The sequence below is a fragment of the Hetaerina americana genome, unplaced genomic scaffold (genome assembly GCF_022747635.1).
Source record: "Hetaerina americana unplaced genomic scaffold, ioHetAmer1.1.p SCAF_8, whole genome shotgun sequence".
Lineage (NCBI taxonomy): Eukaryota > Metazoa > Arthropoda > Insecta > Odonata > Calopterygidae > Hetaerina > Hetaerina americana.
The window spans coordinates 19,821,170-19,842,373 of NW_027287427.1; the positions used below are offsets into that span (position 1 = coordinate 19,821,170).

A 21,204-nucleotide genomic window follows, 5' to 3' on the forward strand; every position below is an offset into this window, starting at 1 on the left:
TGAGCTCAGCCACTGTGAAACAGATTTTTAGTGAATTATAATTTAATGTAATTTTTAAATATAATTTTAATGTTCAGAGTATAGTTTTTTTAAATGCCATGATAAAGGATGATGTGCTCGTAATTTTTTATAAACCAGGAGTAATTTTTCATCTCTGGATTGAATAGGTGTTTCAAGTCCGCCAATGAAGTGTACATGCATGCATGTCGAGCCCACTGTCCAACTGGTGCAAATGAAGAACAGCCATGTCTCTGGGAGCGTTGTGATGGAATGAGACGGAAGAGGTTCTCCCTCATGACTCATCTTTTTGACCGTCATTGTAATGCAGAGGTATGTTTTAAGTGTCTACAACTAGGTACTACTTGAATATCATTCTGAGTTTCCATTCATGTATTTTGTGCCGCTGTGTACAGTGGAAACTCGATATAGTAAGTGTCTGTAATCCCAAAAATAATCACTGCTATATTGTGTTCTCATTATTTCCAATAGTGATTATTAATCACCTATTAGCTCATTCATATACTTTTGACGACAATATGTAGCAGTCACTCCGGATGTTCTAAGTTATTGATGTGTATATGGGTATGAGCCTAGAGACTATTCATTTTGATTATTTTTACATTTCATTTTTATTACATGCCATAATTTGATGGTATGCATTGTCATACTCAAATAATAAAAATAGTTTTTAGTGTCTGGTTACAGTGCTTGCACCATTCTCATATGAGGAACGTTGCATGTCATTGGCTAGAGGTTAAACCTCATGTCGTGGAATGGGTTGAGTACATAGTCCATTGATGCAGAATTGTATGCAGAATCCTTTTACAAGCAATGAGAGTACATCTGACTGACTAAATGTAGTCCTATGGAAAACAAGGCACGAAAAGCATGTACACGGATTATAAATGTGAAGGCTATAATGATGAAAAATGTGTGTTTGACCCTAAAATATGGATGCAATTTGCATCATGTCTGTGCTTGTGAATCATTTTTAGTATTAAACCTTTGGATTCAGTCTGTGGAACGTACAATTGCAAGTTGACCACTGGCCTATCTAAGTTATTTTGAAGGATAACACATCAATAATCTAGCTGGAGGAAGGAGTAGCATAGCACATGTGTGTTTTGGTGCAGTAATTGAAAACTAATTTCATTTAAGGTTCTTCGAATGATGGCCATGAGGCGAAGGCAGCTATCACAAAGTGGCAGAAGTGAAATTCCCCCACCCACACCCCCTCCTCCTCACCCTGGATATGCTCCGAATGCAGCCTTCCATGCTATCAAGCGTCATGCCCTGGAGTTTGTAAATCCAAAGGAACTCATGGTAAGAACAACAGATTTAAATAATTTTCATTTGCCTTGCATTACAGCGATTGGAGATGGATATCCTTAAAGGTGCATTGGACATAATTTTCCTAGCTTTATTCATTGTTTTAGTACATGTACAGGTATAATGTAAAATCTTGTATGAGAGGTAGCTTAAAGTGTATGTTGAAATGGTATTCATAGGAATGGGTCAAATCTGAAATCCTGGAATCTCAAGTCTCAAATCTTATCTGAATGCTTTTTCTTTCGTCGATTTAAATTTCCCTTTCCTGTTTTCACAGTTTAATCTTTAATATTCCAATTCAATTAAATGTCCTTTTTAATACTTAGATTCTATTATATATTTTTTCTCCATTGCAGAAGTACAAGTTAAATAATGAAAAATAAAAGAGGCAGTTCAATTTAAAATCACTATTTTAATCATTATCAATGAACTTGTGTTCGCCTATTTTCACTTAAATTGTCTGTATTTTAGAGTTATTCACATGTAATGTATGATTCAAAGTGTGCTGTGTACCATAATGGAATTCATGCAACATCTAAATGCATGTCATTTTTCATTAACATTGTATAATAATAATTTTTTCATAGTCATTAATAATCACTAATCCTCTTTCAGACATTGATTTTTAACTATCAACTACCCAATTTCATGTATGTTATGTGCAAATGTTAATATTATCACAAATGTGTGGTATATTAGCAATTCAGTATTAAAATTATCGGCACACATATGTGCAATGAAACCTGTCCAAAGAGGAATATGCATGATGGAAAGGAGACATATTAAAGCTGGAGGTATAGGAATTGTGTTATATAATAAAGGTTTTATTCTCATCATTTTTGAAAGATGAAATCTGTGAAACCTGGACGGAAAACATTCTGCATAGATTTTATTGTACCAATGAATTAGAGGCATTTTTATCAATACAGATGGGAAAAACTTTAAGATAGATTTTTTCGGCTAGCCTTGTACAGGCTTAGTGCTAATGGCTTAATGTATGATCTTAAACCATCAATTTTTTTGTTACTTATTTCTGGACTCATAATTTTAATGTCAAATTATTTTTAAGAATAAATCATGTCTTTGATGTTTTTAATTTTTATAAGTGTGTCTAGTTTTAATGTTTGAACTTATCTTAGATGGAAAACATATATATCCCAAAAAAAACGTGTGATCTCCTGCAATTCCACATTTGGCCGAGTTTACTGTATATACTTACATTCTCAAGGTTCCAATATTTAAGTGATTCTTTTGAAATTTGTTATGATGAACATGGAAGAAACTATGGCTCAGCACCACAATGCAGTTGCTGTTTCACAGGGCATAGGGGCAATCTAGGAGATAAGTTTTTGAGATTTGAGGGTTTTGTGAAGGGATTTGACTGAATCGTGGAATGTTGACCATCCTGTATAATTAGTGCTATACCATTACGGATAGCATTCTACACTACGAGTATGCTTAAGCAAATGTCTTCCAGTGATACACCTGACTACTTATAAGAGCAGTTGAATCTCTGAATTTGGACAGATCCCAGTGACATTTCTTTTCTAATAGCAAAGTTGATACAAAAATCATATCGTTTAGGGGAATCTTAGTGTACCTATAATCAAAAGTTGTTGAAAATGGGCTTCAATCTTCAAACATAGCTAGCAGAATCACACAAGATGTAAAGAATTCACTCTATAGTTATTACTAATTTGGTTGTCAAAAGGTTTACACTAATTGGGGCACTCCTCTCACACAAGTGTATGTGCAAGGTCACTTTCTCTCACTTAGGCTTTTACTCGTTTTCAATTATGTGCTGCACTTTGGCTAAAAATGGAATGGCAGGGAAGCTGATGTGGTGGATCTGAGTGTCAGAATTTTACAAGTGATCCCCTAAATTCTCCTCGAAACATTCTGCTGCCTCAAAAAATGCCATTAGCTGACTGCAGGGAGAGAAGCGTATGATGCTTTCCCACTTCTGCTACCATTTCTATTATGCTAAGCAGCTATGCTTGAGGCTGAGCAGAGGAAGGCTAAAGATTCTCAAAAATTGAACAGGCAGTGCAGCAGCATTTCGCAGTTGCATTCATGAAAAAAGTCTTCTAATACAATATCCTACTTCAGCATTATTGCTCTTCCCTTCTTGTTGTTTTCTGGTAACTTTCTTTTACTCTGTACTAATTTGACTTTGCTAATGATGTTCAGCTTCAGTTGCTGGTCTTATATTTTATCACTGCATTTTTCATGGCAAGTTTACTGGTTTTGGGGGAATTTACAAGGCCATTGATTCAAGGAAAGTTAATAGCTTTCTAAATTTTACTTTTATGCAATTATAAATGTATACTGTTTACTTGTTTTGGGCTGTTTCTCATTACAATTCATTATGTATGACTTTTTATTTTGAAGCCATTAAGACTCAGTTTATTATTTGTTCGTGTTGATGTCTGAGATTTGTTTGCTTTCAAATATACTTTGACTCTCTGAAAATAACTGATAAGCAATGGTTACTGCTAGCTTAGTAATCTCCCAATTTGTGCCAACAGAGAATGTTGGGAAGTAGAAACAGGGCAGAAAATGGAAGCAAACTCATAACTTATATTCTATAAGCTAATTTAGCTGAACCATGCTTTGCTATAAAATGTATAGCTACAAGGATACTTTAAAAATCTTTGGCACCGTCGCTGTCAATGAGACTGTCAATGGTTTGCAGACAAGAATCTGTTGATAGTTCCCCTTCAAGGCATTAATAATGCCTGAATCTAGTGGCTATAGCTGGATAGTGTATCAGTTGACAAGAATACCATTTTAATGTCCCTTAAATCGAAAGTTACGAGGTGTCCAGGACCCGAATTCATTACATTTACTTATTTAAGTAAAGGATTTTTTTTCATTTTTCATGATTAAACACTGCAGTCTCTCACTGCTATTAAAATTAACGCCTTTTAATACTGTAAAATGAGCCTTGCTGCTTTCACGCCAAAGATCCCCTTTGAAGCCTCTGATCTTGTCAGGTAATCCATTAAAAAATACCTTTCTATTCCACCCTCAAAAATGTTGTTAAGAACAAGGCCATGCACATGTTTATGCAAAGCTGTTGCTTTCAGTTAGCAGCCATTTCGATGGCTAGTTCCATGTGATGGCTTACAGTTTTGTAAACAATCCTGACTCATTTTTAAGCAATCAAGTCATTTGATGCATTGAAGTGAACAATACCTAATCCTTGTGCGATATGGAATGCCTTCTTTCAAACCAATTTGCTTGCAGTTCTGCAGGATTAAAGCCAAGTCTTCAATATTTCGAGTTCATCAAAATAAAAGAGTATTTAATGAGTTTCAAGCTTTCAATCATTGATCTGTTATCCATTGCTCTTCAGCATAGAAATGGGTATATCAAGTTCCTTGCCAGGGAAACATAAGTTTTAATGTAAGAGTCGGCTCTCCATGAAAAACTAGCCTTGTATACACTAAATAAATATTTTCTGTCACATTTGTTTATCTTATTTAAATAGCTGTTCTTACTGTCTTAGGTAATTCTATGTTTAGTAAAATGAAAGGTGACTTTGCTAAATACATGTGATGAACAGTAAAATTGCATGAGGTATGAAAAACGAATATCACAAAATATAAGACATGGACATCAATAGCAATAAATGGTTTTCTGTTATTATAGAAGAGTAATTTTCATTGGTGTCCCATTGACTTAAATTAAATCCATATTTTTATAATTATCACTGAATTTTATGTGTGTGTGTGTTTGTTCCATTGAACAAAAAATTGGATTACTACCTCAATGGAAAAAATCAGAAAATTTCTTGATTTTATTTGGGTAATTATCTGGCCACAATTTTACGCTAATAGTTCTCATACCAGATGTATGGCAGGGATTTGTCCAGCCAATCAAAATCACCCCAATTGTTTGTGATAATAATTTTACTTGCTCAATGCATCATGTGAGGAAGACAACAGGAAACCACCTCTGTTATGAATCCTTAATTATGACAACACCTGGTTTAAAAACCACTAAAGGTATAGGTACATGTTTAATGTGCCAGCAGGTACCGGGAGATATCAGTTAGATTAAATTACAGTTAAGGAAATTTAAGAGGTTATTGAGAAAGTCTGGGCATTTGGAAAGTTTTATAATAAAAAAATATATTATTATTCTACCTATGGACACGTGTGTGGATTTTACTTAAATTGCAAGTACAGTGGGAGTCAGTATTACTTGATGTTTTTGGCTGAATAGTAGCCAGTAACTATCAGGTAACGCTGACTGACCCTGCATAATTCAGTTACTCAATCATCAGATCATCTAGTGACTGATTAATATGAAAGACTCACGATTTATGGAAAAGAGGCAGACTACAGTACGTGTATGTTCTTGCCCATCCTTAAGTGCTGATGAGCATACTCACCAGTGTGCTAGTAGCCAGGGTGCCACCACAATGATGTATTGTGAGCCATCATTGCTAGTATGTCCTCAATGAGGACCAGGGAATGCATACAGTAAGGAAGGAGATCTTATAAAAAAAAGTTAATGAAAAATCTAAACAAACCAATGAATAGGGCTGTGGAATAATAGATGGAATAATAGATAGACTAAAAGAGTCATGGATTATTGAAGAGATGGTTGGAAAATATATACATGAGAGGAGGAATTGGAAGGGAGTAAATTCTAAGAATGAAGGGAGTGAAAAAACAAAAAATCAACTAATACAATAAACTAAGAGGGCCAAAGGAGCGTGATGGAAAGTAGAAAACAAGGATTATTAGAGTTTATGGAGACTCATTGAAATGTTCAGAAAAAAAGAAGCAAGTCTTTTGCTTAGACTGTAAGCTAAGTTATAAAGAGAAAAAGAGGGAAAACCCTGTTATGGCATAGTTTTGTATACCTCTGCCCATGGTCATTGAGGCAAGGGGGAAGGGATAGATGATAGGTGGGGTTAGGAGTTGTAGGTGTGGGTATGAATGGAAAAATGGACAGAAGGGAAAACAATCAGGGATGTGCCACAATTGGACGAGGAAAGAAAGAGATAGTTGGGAGAATGGCAGGTAAGATAACAGGAGGACAAGGAAATAAGCATATTTTGGCGGAATGAAGAGAAATAGAAAGTATGTGGATTTCAAAAATAGTTAATTGTAATGTGGGGTGCTTTGAAATTTAGTGTTGTGTTAGGCAGGGCTTCAAAGTAGAGCAGTCCTCTTCCCCTGGATCCATTGAAAGCATACCTTAATCTGTAAATATTAAGTAATAATTACATTACAAGTCTCTTTCATAATATTTTCATGGATGTGAGACATTGATCCTTTTTTTTTAATCTTTACCAATGACATAATGTTTATCCCAGGGGGACAGTAACTTGTGTGTGTATTTATTTGTATAATATGTCTGCAGCTGATTTTAGAAAATCCATTTCTTGCTTACATTGTTTTTGGGGCTCATCTTCTGAATTAATGAATTAAATATTTTCTTTCCTTGTCATCTAGCCTTTTCTATCAATTGCCCAATTTTTATATACATATGCAAATTATTGTTCATAAATAAATCCAGTGCCATGGACTTATTATTTTTTCCTGGAAATGAATTATATGGTTTTGATATCCTGAGAGTATATCCTCAGCATAGGTGAAGAACGTAGGTTTTCAGGTTATTTCATAAAATATATTTATCAATATTATATTTGCGAGAGTATTTAAGTACCTTGGGGTTATTAACAAAAGCTAACTTAGTATAATTTTGCATGGTAACAGTTATTTCATGAATATTGGGTGTTAATATTATAACTTTCGGAAGTGATTGGCCACTTAGTTGATGCAGAAGGCTAACACTCTTGTATGTACTAATTCATGAGGTGAGCACTTTTGAGTTAGTTATTTAACAAATGTGGTTGATATTATTGGAATTTGATCGTTAATAGAATTATGAAAATAACCCTTACATGTCATGAAGGAAATGGAAACATAATTAATTCATTGATAAGGAATCAGTCGAGGAAGACTTAACCTGGTTTCACTACTGCCATTCAGAAAATATCTTTTTGCACTGTAGAACTTTTCAATATTTTCATTCCTAAGTTTTTGTGTTCGATAGACTTCCTGTGAAAATTCATTGCTATGCCTGAATTTATATTATGTTTACGATTAAAAAATTATTTTATTTTTAAATGTCAAATCGTAACAAATAAAAGCATATTATAATTATTTTTTCCTGTTTTTCAATGTTAATGTTTGGAAAATTATCATGGGCACATTTAGTACATTGAAAGTTCCTTCTCAAATGGTCCTAAAATAGTTACTAACACTGGTCTTTCAATGCTTGTGTGACACTGTTAAATCTTCTGTTGATCTTATGAACAAGCTTTCTTAATAAAGTGGGATGTAACTTCGACTCTCAATGGTTTATATTTCTTTCAAGAATGGAATGTTTTTAAATGTTATGGGCTTAGAATGCTCTCCCATACACATCCTGTATGAATGAGACTGGCCATCAACCACATTTGTCTTGGTCTTGCATATGCAGTGTGTGGGTAAGAGTGTATGTTTTCTTGTCCCATGACCTTAATCTCAATTTCTGTCTTTCTCATTTCTCTCCCCTAACCTCAACCCTATTACCTCCATCACACTTTGTTACTTCACTTTGCATACCTCTCAGCAGAGGGCTGCAAGCAGATCTGCAGGACCACCACCACCTCCAGTGGCCACTAGAGCCCCTGGCCCAACCCCTCCTGAGCAGGTGAGCCCTCAAGGGGCAGCCAAATATGTATTGTTTATTGTGTCATCACTGTACTTTGTTTCTGCAAAAATTACTAGCATGGAGATGTCAGTTGTTTGCACCTTTGGTATTGCGTCCACTTGTGATAATTTGTTAGCTTTTCTTGTATGCTTGAATATTTGACGGAGGAATGTGCATGCATGTTGGTTGTATACATTTTATGTTTTTTTTCTTCGATAAGTTTATTGCATTTTTTTATGTTTTAACCCATTGTGTTTATTTATTTCTTTTACAGCTTGGTATACATTTTAATATAACGGCCATTGTCTTGCATGTACAGTTGTTAAAATAATGGTGCATTTTTCCCCGCTAATTTATGCATGAATGATATTCTGATTGAGAAATAATTTATGTACTTGTGTTGTGCATATTGAATGTCTTATGATTTTTGTTGTACGTGTGTATTATTTTGTTCAAAAATGCTTTCCCAGTTTATTGTTGTGTATTGTATTGACATGCTATGATTGCATTGCCATCAAAATTGTTGTCACAGTAGAAACTTTCATTAGCATCTGAAGCAACACGCTGTAGGAGCATGGTAATACATGTGCTTTAATTAAACTTGCTTACTTAGTTTTTCAAGTGAGACATTTTTTCGTTCACAGGATGACAATGAAGGCCCAGTAACGAAAAGCATCAGGCTGACATCATCTCTCATCCTTAGAAACCTAGTCATCTATTCCACGAGTGGCAGAAGGTATTAGTGTATTAAATTATAAGAAATTCAATAACTATACTGTGTTTTCTTACGAAACTTTAAAAAAAAGATAAATTGTATTTTTTCAATGTTAAACAGTAAAGTGTTCATTATCTGATGGATGGATTATACATTTGTCCTAGTAAGACATTTCCTCTCCTATCCACTCGCTTTCCTTCCCATCTTGCCTCAAGGCTACCGGCTAGTGACATATTACCAAAACATGATTGAGTAGAGACAAGATGGAACAAATGTGAAAAATATTAAATTTGACAGGCTAAACTTGGGACGTCATGGATTTTAAAACTGAATTCAATGGATATTGTGAAGTGATATTTATTTCAACCCTTTAGTTCAATAACAAAGGCTTTTGCCATAAGGTGATAGCTTGCAATTTTATGATGATGTTATGTCCTGATTTTTGGTGTCTTAAAACAAGGAAATGAGGTTTAGATAATGAAATTTTAAAGTTTCTTTTTAATTCTTGGATATTGTTTTCCTACTCATATTTTAACGAAGGAATTTTGGTTAAATTTATTATTTTGTTTGTATACCAAAATCCTCAGTGTCATTGCATGTATCAACCCTGCAAATATCATGAAATAGAGTTGTTTTATGTGGCACTAAGCCTTAGAATTTAATTGTACAGGTATGTTAATGAAAAATTATTTAAAGTGATGGATTTAAGATTAAATTTTTATGGAATTAGTAAGGACATTTTTGCTGGAACTTTTAATACCCTTTTTAGATTCAAAGTTGTATGTTTAAGGTCATATAGTTATCTTGAAGCTTCATATTCTTAAAAAGATTTAACATTTTCTAGGTTCCTCCGTAGCTATGAGCCTCATCTTGCTTCTGTGGCTCTTAGCAATGTGGAGTCTTCAAGAACCATTGCACAGGTGCTGTATGATATGAACCAACAGGCAGATCAAAGCTGACGACCCCCACACCCACCCTGCTGAGATCACACTATTGGAGCCTCCAGTTATGAGTAATAGTTATGTGTGAATTTTATCAAGTGCAGCAGTGAAGAGGGTCTTCTGCATTGTGGTTTCTATGAAGAACCATGTTTGTATCTTTATGAGAAGCTTGGATACATCTGCCGAAAAGTTAAAAGACTTCCATCCATGGAATAAAAAAATTGGCCAAATTGTGTGCTTGAATGCGTGACAAGTGTATTTGTGAGGTGGTCAAGTGCTGAACTTAACAGAAACTTATTTATTTTTGCTGACTTTTTGAAAGAGAAAGGTAAAAAGTTTCTGGACTTTGATTCGCATGTACAAAAGTTTATGCTCCTGGTGCAGGAGAATAAAACCTCTTTAATTAAAGGGTTTGTTTATGGTCTGCGATGACCCTAGATCATTTTTTAGTTGTAATTTATAATGAGCCATGGACTCTTTGTTTTTAGAGCAATCAGGAATGCATCCTTGATGGCACTGCGATGTACATTATGTTCATAAGACATTGTCACAACTTCCCTTAAAAAGTCCCTTGTGAACGTTGTTACTGTGTCAGTTTTAAGAAGAAATTATAATTTTCCCTAAGTTTCTCTTGTGTTAAAAGTCTTTGTTCTTAAAAATGTGCTGCACTGCCTGAGATATAAATATATATAAATATATGTGCAATTGTTCCCCTTTTTCTAGTATTTATTGGTGACAAAGAGTGTAGCATATAAATCATTGTAAATATATTTTCCCATTCATTGGTCTTCTCTATCAATAAGAAAGTCATGTTTTGGATGTAAAAACCATGTCCTTTTGAAAACTAAATGTCATGTTTTTGTGTACATTTCAAAGTGAACTCAGCTGCACATTTGCTTTAAACAGATTTTTGTTAATGTATATCATTTTATTATTCACATTCGTCCACCTGACTCTTTGTGATACAGATATTTCATCAAAATGTGTAAATTTCAGATCACCTTTGTAGTAGTTGTTGTATGTATCAGTATTAAGGAAAGGAAGAAATCAAGGGACGAGAGTTGGGGAATATTGACCACAGCATTGTTATTTTTTAATAGCCCGGAGGGTCAGAATCTTTCTTGCTTGATTTTTTAAAAAAATTCTTAACTCCTCAAGACAACATGAGAAGAAAAAAAGGAAGCCAATAATAGGATTCTGGATGGAAAGTTTTGTGTTCATTATATAGTTGAGAGTTTGAAAATGTGGGACTCGATGAATGAATGAGATGGCATTCCAAGGACTAGAAACTGAATTAAAAGAAAAAAAAAATATATTGGTGCAAACTCTTGGCATTGTTTTCAACAATCTTTGAAAAATTTTGGATGAATGGAATTTTGATGTAAGAGGCAGGAATCAAACACAATTTCTTCAGCACATGTAACCTACTACCACGGTATTTATGGTTCTATTTTCATGTGCTTTTTGTGAGTTTTTTTATGAAAGTAGATGTAGGAAGTGCTGTACAATGTTCACAGAAACTTTTGGAAATAAAAAGTATGCATTTAATGAAATTTGCCTCAGTACTGAGTGATGCCTTATTTCTCCCATTTCTTTTATAAGTTCTCCAAAAAAGGTCGCAAGTGCCATTTTTTCCTTTTTTTCTAGAAATTGAAAACACATTGAGTTATTTTCTACTAATTATTTAATGAGTTACTCTTAGCTGAGATCATGTATTCACTCATATTTTCGTCATTTGTTAATGACGAAAATATGAGTAATAGTGTCAGAATGGAAGTTTCCAACGATTTCTCTTTTAATGATAAGTTATTTTACTAAATTGTTCTTTGAGTTTTAAGAATTCAAGAATGAGGTTTTTTCGATGAGTGAAAATTTCTGATTTTTTTTATTTTCAAGTACATAACTTAAAAATAAGTAAATAACGATCTGTGGTATGAGGGCTTGCATAACAAGAGGGAAATGAACCTTCCATATTTATTTATTTGTTTGTACCCCGCAAGCCACCGCTAGGGTGGCAGGGGGTCAATACACACCTGAATAATTTTACCCGGACATGGCTGTACTGCGGTTGAACTGTGTTAATATGATCCCCTATGGTTTGGAGAAAATATTACATCATATATCTATCTGTTCTACCCTTGCACTGAAATGAGTCTAGCTTGTCATGAACTTCCGATGCCAAATCGCGCAATGACGAGTGTAACTTGCCATCAGATTTTTATAATTTTAGCATTATTTAGGGGAACAATATAATTATTTTGAAAGTTTAAATATGTTAAAACATCACTAATGTACATAAAGAACTCAGATTTCATGAAATATGATGCATAGGAAGTAATAAAATGATTTTCTACCAGTAGCCATAGCTGTGTTCTCGATGTTTTCACAGGAAGAGGGTTCGTTCGTCAACTATTTAAAGTCCTACTTTTGGGCAGCAGATTTTAAATCGCACTTGCTCAGGAACTATTGCCTCGATCGCCATAAAATGTAGAAGTGAATAAATTGAGTTCTCTTCCATGCATATTACGAATTCGATGGATAAATGCTATTGTAACACAAAAATTTAAAGATAGTTTTTCATCAGTATTCTTTTTGGCGACATTATTGGTGAAATTAAGCTACAATTTGGAATCTTTGACAAACTGTTAGTTTAGCCATCCTTCCGTAGTATTATTTTCATTCATTTTCATATTCACATAAAAGTATCAAGTTTCTACTACAGAGTTGCAAGTTTCATCTATCAAGTACATACTACAGTTTGTATGGAGTTTGCCCTCTCAAAAAGGGTATTCCTATTAAACAATGAGTCATCTTCTCAGCATTTCTTGTGATGCCTATGCAGTTCCTTCATGATAACCTTAGTTTGAATGCGATTGTTCATGTGTCTAGACGGAGTGTGTCATAGGGTGTCGTTTCGGTTTTTGTCCACGTTTTTTTATATGCATAGTGTGGGGAAAGCTACCATTCAATGTATAAAAGAATTATAAATTGTGTATGTGAAAGTGGCGATGAGAGCATTGAAAAAAAGAGAAGGAGAGATGGAAGCGAAGATATTGTTACAAAACCAGCTAGTGTCCTTGATTATAATAGAGGAATGGGAGGTTTGGACAAACAAGATGATGGGCTGGCATGCTTCCTGTTAATGAGAAAGTTCATTAAAGGATATAAAAAAATATATTTAAATTTATATTTTTGAGGATGCACTCTTTAATTCTTTTACTTTATACTCAAGAGTAAACAAAAAAAGAAGAAAAGTATGACTAGTTTTCCTTTGGATGCTGCCAAGGTGTTATTGGCAAAGGTCACTCCGCCAAATTACAATGTTGGTGGACGACCTTCCCACAGTGACATACCAGTCCAATTGCAAGCTAAAAATTGAGCTCATTTTTCTGAAAATATCCCATCAACAACAAAGAAACAAAATCCAACAAAAAGATGCCGTGCATGCTTCAAAAATAAATGAGACAATTTGGAAATGTAAGCACTGCCAGGTGCCTTCACATTTGCCAGAGTGTTTTAAGAAGTATCATACTTTCTCTGATTATTAATTATATAAATGTTATTGATATTATGTATTCAAATCTATTGTATAATAATGTTGTTTTACTTTAAATATAAATATTTCCCAATTTTTAACTTTATGTATAGATTTTTCAATGACATATATGTAATTTTCTTTTTTGTTAAAATTTAATATTATTATTATTACAGTTGTGGTTAATAAGATAAATGTCTTGATGAAAAAAAATCATTCAACTAGATACTTTACAATATGACACAACAATAACGTTTTGTTTCACTACTCTACGTTGATTACCAACTACAAAATTTAATTTCATTACCTACATTACCATTTTAAAAGAACCACAGAAAAATAAATAGAGGATAGGGGCATGATATTCAGAAAATAAATTGAAGTGGGAGGGGTTAATCTCTTTAATTTTACCAGCATGATCTCTCCTACTATAGTATGATGGGGGTAATAATACATTTTCAACATCACTGCTGATGAGAGCTCCTTCCAATTCATACAAGAGATCCAGCTCCATGAGTGATTCCCAAACTAGCTCCGCTAATATTTTGGATACGATGCTAAGTTTATCATAACTTTTGCAAATCTGGCTACTCTATGCTGCACACAGTCCAATTTGGCAATAATCCAACTTTGTGAGGATCCCATGTACTTACTTGCTGCACATTCTAAATGAGGCTTAACCAATGACTGGTAACATTTCTCTTTAACCTTTTCATCACATTCACCCAGTACTCTTCTGATAAATCCTAATTTTTTGTTTGCTTGCCCACATATTCCCTGTATGTGTTTCACCCATGAGAGATCGTGAGTGAGGGTAATGCATAGGTATCTAATTGAGTCTACAGATTCCATTTCGGTGTTCCCAATGCAGTAGGCATTCAGGTGGGGATTGTTCTTTTTCCAAAAATTTATGACTACGCACTTTTTTAAGTTTAAATCTAATTGCCAAGTGTCAGACCAGCGTTGTATAGTATAAAGGTCATCTGACAAAGCTGCTGTGTCCTCAGGATCACAGTAAACCTCAGCATCGTCGGCAAATAAACATATCTTGCTAGTGACCGCGGAGTTAATATCAACGTTAAGTAGGAATAAAAGAGGCCCGATGACACTTCCCTGGGGAACACCTGAAGCAACTTCTACTGCATCTGTGCTAACTCCATCTATCCCTACTCCTTGAACCCGACCATTCAAAAAGTCTTTAATCCAATCCCGGGTATTTTTACCTATGCCATATGCTTCTAGCTTTGCGAGTAATTGAGGTACTTTGTCGAAGGCTTTCATAAAATCTAGAAAATTCGCGTACACTGGAACATTGCTGTATCCCGAAATAAGAATATCATGACAAAAAGCTCAAGTTGTGTCTCGCAGGATGTCTTTTCGGAAACCGTGCTGATTTTTAATTGATAACTTCTGATTATCGAGGTGTCTCATGATCGAACTAGCAACTATATGTTTCATAACCTTGCACGGAATGGATGTGAGGGAAATAGGCCTGTAATAACTCGGTTCCTCCTTGTCTCCAGTTTTAAATATCGGTATTACGCTAGCCGTTTTCCAATCTCTGGGAACCTTATGATCTACCAGCGACTTCTTAAATATTATTTCTAGATACGGCGCAATTTCCTAAGCTAGATTCTTAAATATTAAAACGGGTATTTCATTGGCCCCGAAGGATTTATTAGGCTTAATGTTTTCAGCCAGCGTCCAATTCCATCATATGAGATTTCAATTTTGGGCATCGGTTGATTTGGTAAGCTATCGGAGACATTTGGGAAAATATTGGTGAAGACGCTTTGAAAGAAGGAATTTAATAAGTTATCTTTTTCCAAACTGCTGATTACTCTTTCGCCTTTATCATTTTTAGTGAATTAACAATTAACTTATTTCCCTGAACTTCTCTGACCTATGACCAAAATGCTTTTGGATTCTCTTTCAAATTTTCTGCTAACCTTTACCTTTTGAATTCCCTAAACGCTTGCCAAGATTCATTCTTGGCATTACATCTACATCTACATCTACATAATACCCCGCAAGCCGCCGCAAGGGCGTGTGGCGGGGGGTGTTAGGTCACCAACCGTAACAAGGAAAAATACCACATGCAAAAAAACAACACGGAAAAATACACCCACAGCAGCGCGCACACTCATGCAAACTCCAATAATCCTGCAGTTAATGTCACATCTACATCTACTCAATACCCCGCAAGCCGCCGCAAGGGCGTGTGGCGGGGGGTGCTAGGACACCACCCATAATTTAGAAAAGAAAAATAATAAAAAAAAATCGCATGCAATAACGACAAAATCATATATAAAAAAAAAAAAACATGGCATACATTCATGCATGAACACTTACACCCCACACACATGCAAACACTCAAACTACCAACTAACATACACATGCACCTGAAAGTATACCTAACATCTCTATAGTGTTTAATTTGTTCCGACTTGTAAATTCAACGTTTTTAATATTTCTAAAGTGACTTCGGTTTCTTGCTATTATGATTACTGATTGTTCGGGGAAAGAATGAGTATTTGTACCTATCTGTCTTGGAATCTATCTCCCTTAGTTTAGCCGTAGATATCTTATAATCATAAGTGTTCTCATTATTTTTGTCGCTAGAGATTTCATCCCTAATATTTTTCATCTTTGTGTGACCTACATAGTCTTTGGCGTCGTAATGCCTTTCCAACATCCGCGTTGCACCATCTAGGTTCCGTGTTATCTTTTATAAAATTACTGGGAATAAACTTGTTGACTGCTGAGCGCGTTATCTCTGGGAAGTGATTCCACGTATCCTCAGTATTTCGGTGATTACTATCCTTCTTAAAACTAGCAAATTGATTCTGTAGCACGATCTTTAGGCCATTTTAGTCCCCTTCTTTAAACAAGTAAATCATTAATTAATTATTTATTAATTAAGCATACATCCAAAAGCAGTACTTTTTGGCCTTTACATCGGACGAATATGAATCGTTACAAGTTAATATGAAAATTAAATGCTCTAATAAATAGTTTAAAGAGTATGTAGGAAAAAGAACTGGAACAAGATTCTCAGATAAAACATCTATGTTATAAGTTACAATAGGACTCTGGTAAGATGGGAATTTCATTCATCAATGACTTCTATCTATTAGTCCCTGACATGCCACAACCAGCATTGTTCAAGTTGCATTACAATATGTTGTTGCCTTCTAGCCTATTTCTGGTAAAGATTTCCGGTGAGAATGCATTGCAAAAAGGAGACTTGGAACATTTCTCTTTCTAAATTACAGTCTGATGATAACTTTCCGTGAGCTTCACAGCATGTTCTTCATGGTCGGTCACAATGTGTAAGTTTTCAGCTGTTTCCTTGGATCTCATTTCATTACGAGAGACGGAATTAAAGTAAGAATTTATTTAAAATTACAGGGAATAAGTGAAATTCCCTCTTTTCACCTGATATTCTGCGCTTCTTCTTGTCCTTCATTTTTATCAACTCCTTATGCCTCTTTTCCTATTGTCACTCTCTCTCAGATTCTCGCTTGACTCCCTTTCCATGTTCACATCGACACCACAATTATCACTAAACAGAGGGTTCTGGTCCAAAAACAAGTCTTTCCATGCCTTACAGCCCTCCATTTCCTTATCCTATATCTCTTCAAGTTATTTCAATGCGTTTCTGTGATAGGTTGATTAGTTTTTCAGAAATATTCTCTCACATGGACTACTACCTTTACATGGTGGACGGATGGAAACAGGAAATACTATAGATATTTTAGGTTTATGTGATGTGAGTTGGAAGGATAGCGGGAATTACTGGAGTGATAGTTATAGAATAATATACGGCGTGGGGATGAGAGCCAACGAGGGGTTGCCATAATATTGAATAATGAGGTAGGAATAAGCGTAGTCAACAAAGAACAAGCGATGGATAGAAGAGATAGAAGCAGAACCAATGAACTTGGTCATTGTGCAGGTAAACATGCCACCAAGCAATCATAAAGACGAATTATTCCATGAAAACTCTGCCTCCCACATTTTCCTAAACATTTATTAGTTCCGCAGGATAGTTGTTTACTCCACGGTCTTAGTTGATTTCACCTCCCTAAAATGCCATTTCCATCTCACCGTCGAGTATGTCTGGACCTAAGCTATCTTCATCTACGACGTAGTCTCTATGCATGGCAAAAATTGCTGGCCTAAGGTCTTTACCATATAATCTTCAATATATTCCTTCCATTCTTTTTGGATCTTTTCTGCTTCAACTGGTATTTTACCAAACTTATCTCCAACTGGAAACAGATTTTCTCTTCTTAATTCCCGATATTGTTTTAACCTTCTTGTGTAGCGCACTAATTTCACCATTCCTCTCCAAAATTTTCATATCTTCGCACTGCATCTCCCTCCACGGTCTTTTTGTTTAATTTGTAACCCGTCTCAATTTACTACTTTACTCTTTGTACTTCCATTCTAGTTGTGAAGCCATTCAAATCCTGACATTTGATGGGAAGTGCTCGAATAACGAATTGCCAATTTGAATTTTCCTTTATTATTCATCTTCGCTTTGGTAAGCACCCTTAAGGAAAAATTCCTTATAATATCAGTTTAATTAGGTCACTGAATAAGGGCATTGAAATAAGTAAGATCATGTCTATAAATTTTTCAAATTAAAAGAATGTCATCAGAATATTTAAACTCTTTTCAGAGATGCAATCTCAAGTTGCGGTAACTGCGAATATTTAGGCATTTACCAAACTAGGAAGCTTGGGTGGGGAGAAATACTGGTAAAAGATATGGGACCCGTATGAAGTGGGACATACATATACGAAAAAGCCAGAAAAAGCGCTATACATGGCAGCCACTCATCTAGTCGGTGGGCACAAATGTTCAGATTTCATGACGGACCTTTCATGTATTTTGAAAAGGGAGATTTTGCACAACAGAAGAAAGGGTAGGCTTATAGCAATGTACAGCATAGGTATAAATAACGAAGCGTGGGGAGATTTAAGGAAGGACTTAGGAAAGCGCAAGCTCTAACAATCGGGAAAGTGGAAATATCGTATCGTAGTACAAGTAAAAATTTGTAATTTTGCTGTGAAAAATATAAAAATGAAAATGATTCACTTCAAAATGAACCACCTTAGGGATCTGTCCATATTTTCTCTCGTTCTTCTAATAATATTCCTGTGTGATTTGAACTCATATTCACTTCAAACTAGCTTTGGCACATTTCCTTCCAGGGTAAGATATAAAACGGGAAGTGCGCAAGACATTTTTACACATAAATTGTTTTTTTTGTTGACATATTTTTCTCGTTTCTTTCCTTCTAGGAATGTAACCTGAAAGGATGTGTTAATATTCATTGGAAAAGGGCAAATTATGCACATATTTCAGAGAGAGTTCATAATTTGATGCACAATTCTTGAATGGTAGAATTTGAAGTGATCTTTGAAAAAACGACAAAAATTGGAGACTGAACCATTTAATCGCAAGCTATTGACCTTGGCCTATTTCATTGCATCTATCGCCAAAAGAATTCGGGGCAAATAGTCAACAGAGAGGGTTCTCTTAAAGGCCTTTCCCACGCTCACGTGAATATTTACTGAGAGCTGAATCAAAGGCGGAGATCCCCCGCCGTATCATCAGGCCTTTATGTTGGGTGAACCAACGCTGAGCCGGCCGCTTAAATTAAACATGGGACGCCTTTTAGATGGCAGTGAAGAGGAGACAGGGAGTGGAACATTTGGAAGCCTGTGGAAGGCGCTGAACGCTCTGCGTTGAATGTTTTGGTCACCATGGCAACGTACAAGCTACTCGCGCGCGGGGATGTTTGGCATTGACGGAGTATAAATCGGCAAATAGGGCTCTCCCCAAGTGAACTCCGTTAGAGTCCTGTTTTAGTTTTTCTCGGGTGACATTATGGGATCTCTTTAGGATTTCTTTTGACATAAGCGATTCCCATGGGAGTTTAATATTGTCATTTTCATCCTTTAAGTTCGCAATGAATTATTCATGGCTGACTTTTTGAAATTGCTAATGGGCTCTACACCAAGTTCGTGGATGTCTTGGAATATGCGCGATGATATTTTTAAGCACCAAGGAGGTCGCGAATATTATCGCTGAGATTTCCAGTTTTCAAACTGTCAAAAATATACCAAAAATATCTCAAGCAAAATATCTTCCGTCCTACAAAGAGCCGCAGTTTGTATTTATTTAATTACATTTATGTATGAAATTTATAGATATATAGATTGGCATGAAACTATTTTTAAGTAGTTACTTAAATGATAAATTTCATAAAATATATTATATTAAAGAATTAAAAATAAAATTTCGTATTCCAGGTTACAGCATTATTTTGGGGCAAAAGACAGCCATTTTTGGCCTTCCATTTAACTAAAAGTAGATCACGGTGGTTATTATGCCCGAGAAGGTGGTACAGTGGCTCTAGAGCATCAATTTTTCTAAGTCTCCAAAAGCCGATTATATACGGAAAAATTACCAGTAGTTAACCCACTACTAGTGATGAATATTTTAGCTTAGAGTGAACTTCAAAGTGCAATCATTGAGCTATAATGAGTTGAGTTGGGAGGAATAGTTTTGATGTGAAGTGGTTGGTTGTCATGATCAAGGTCGCGGTAGACTTCTCATGAGGCGTGTTTACCTCTGTGATAAAAAAACAACCACTAATAAATAAATAACGCCAAATACAAGACATGAATATTTTGAAACTTGCAAATTGAATTTGGTTGGAAGGGCGCTACAGGGTAGTCATGATATTTATCAATTTTTAAAGAGTTTTTTAAAATTAATAATGATTTTTTTAGCCTCAGTATAATTAAATGGCAAGAATGTCAATAGGAGTACGACCTAAAGTCTACTTACTCTTTAGCTTAGTTTAAAATAATAGAACCAAACTAGTTAGGATTTGTTAGGAGGTATAGTGCAATCTGCTTTTTAAAAACAACTGTAAATGTTCTGATTACATGTTTTAATTTCGTAATTCTCAGAAGTGAAAGGCCTACTGATTAGGCTGAAGATATGGACTTTAAGGAGAATAAAAATCTGCTGGTGATTATGAGCAAAGATTCGAGGAAATTAAGATTGCATCTCAGTCCTTGCAGATGAAGATAATGGACTTGAATTCTGAATTTGACCTTGCAGAAACGCATTTTTGTTCGACGGTATTTTAAGAGACATTTTTGTAGCGCTTTTGTTGAAGACCTCACAACAAACTTGTAGGTGAGGAATTTCAAGCTAGTTTTGGAATAAAAGGGTTCGAGAAATTAAAGATTATTTTCTATGAACGGAGATATTGGGATATGGGAGATATGGGAATGAATGGGATATTAGTTATAAAAACTCATGATTTCGCTCAAAGATATTCTACTAATTTATTATTGGTATTATTCACATCTCAACCGAAGGTTACTGGGAATAAAAACATATCATATACCAAGTAATAATCTGGATTTTCTGCCGTTCGACAGTCATGTTTGAGGTTGATAATAGAGTATTACAAAAACATCCTTATGACACGTCATATGGTGATTTCCATTTCAGCTGCTCTCTATCAATGCTTCATTTATTGAAATAATTGAAAAATAAGGAAATTGGTAATTTTTAGATGATGAGAAATGCATATCTCTCATAGTCAAGCTATCCGGATAGGAGGACTGTGTATGTCACATATTTTGTATAGTGACTGTAGCCAGACCAGAAAATTTTTATCAAAGCTTAAGTTGATGAGGACTGCGGGCGAAGCTAATGTGATAAGGAATGAATGAATAATTCAATTTATGCTCATAGGAAATTAATGACATTTTAAAAATAATTGTTAATAGGATAATAGACGTACTTGCTTCTATGAAATCAAGCAACAAAATCTCTTCTTGAATTATTAAACCAAAAATTATTTTTATGTTCCTCGTTATTTTTAGATTTAAATTGAATTGCATGTATTAGTTCGTCCTTATGAGCTTGTT

At 34.9% G+C, this 21,204-nt stretch overlaps 1 protein-coding gene across 2 annotated transcripts in view; it reads left to right on the forward strand.

Moving 5' to 3' along the window:
* LOC139698081 (histone-lysine N-methyltransferase 2D-like) overlaps positions 1 to 11,267 on the forward strand; it is a 146,980-nt gene extending 135,713 nt beyond the window's left edge. For both annotated transcript variants that reach the window (XM_071596972.1, XM_071596973.1), the window contains 5 exons: positions 168 to 330; positions 1,159 to 1,323; positions 7,966 to 8,046; positions 8,691 to 8,782; positions 9,606 to 11,267. In XM_071596972.1, the coding sequence (XP_071453073.1) occupies positions 168 to 330; positions 1,159 to 1,323; positions 7,966 to 8,046; positions 8,691 to 8,782; positions 9,606 to 9,720 (616 nt within the window). In that variant the 3' untranslated portion in view covers positions 9,721 to 11,267. The remainder of the gene's footprint in view (positions 1 to 167; positions 331 to 1,158; positions 1,324 to 7,965; positions 8,047 to 8,690; positions 8,783 to 9,605) is intronic.
* Positions 11,268 to 21,204: the final 9,937 nt, after the last annotated feature.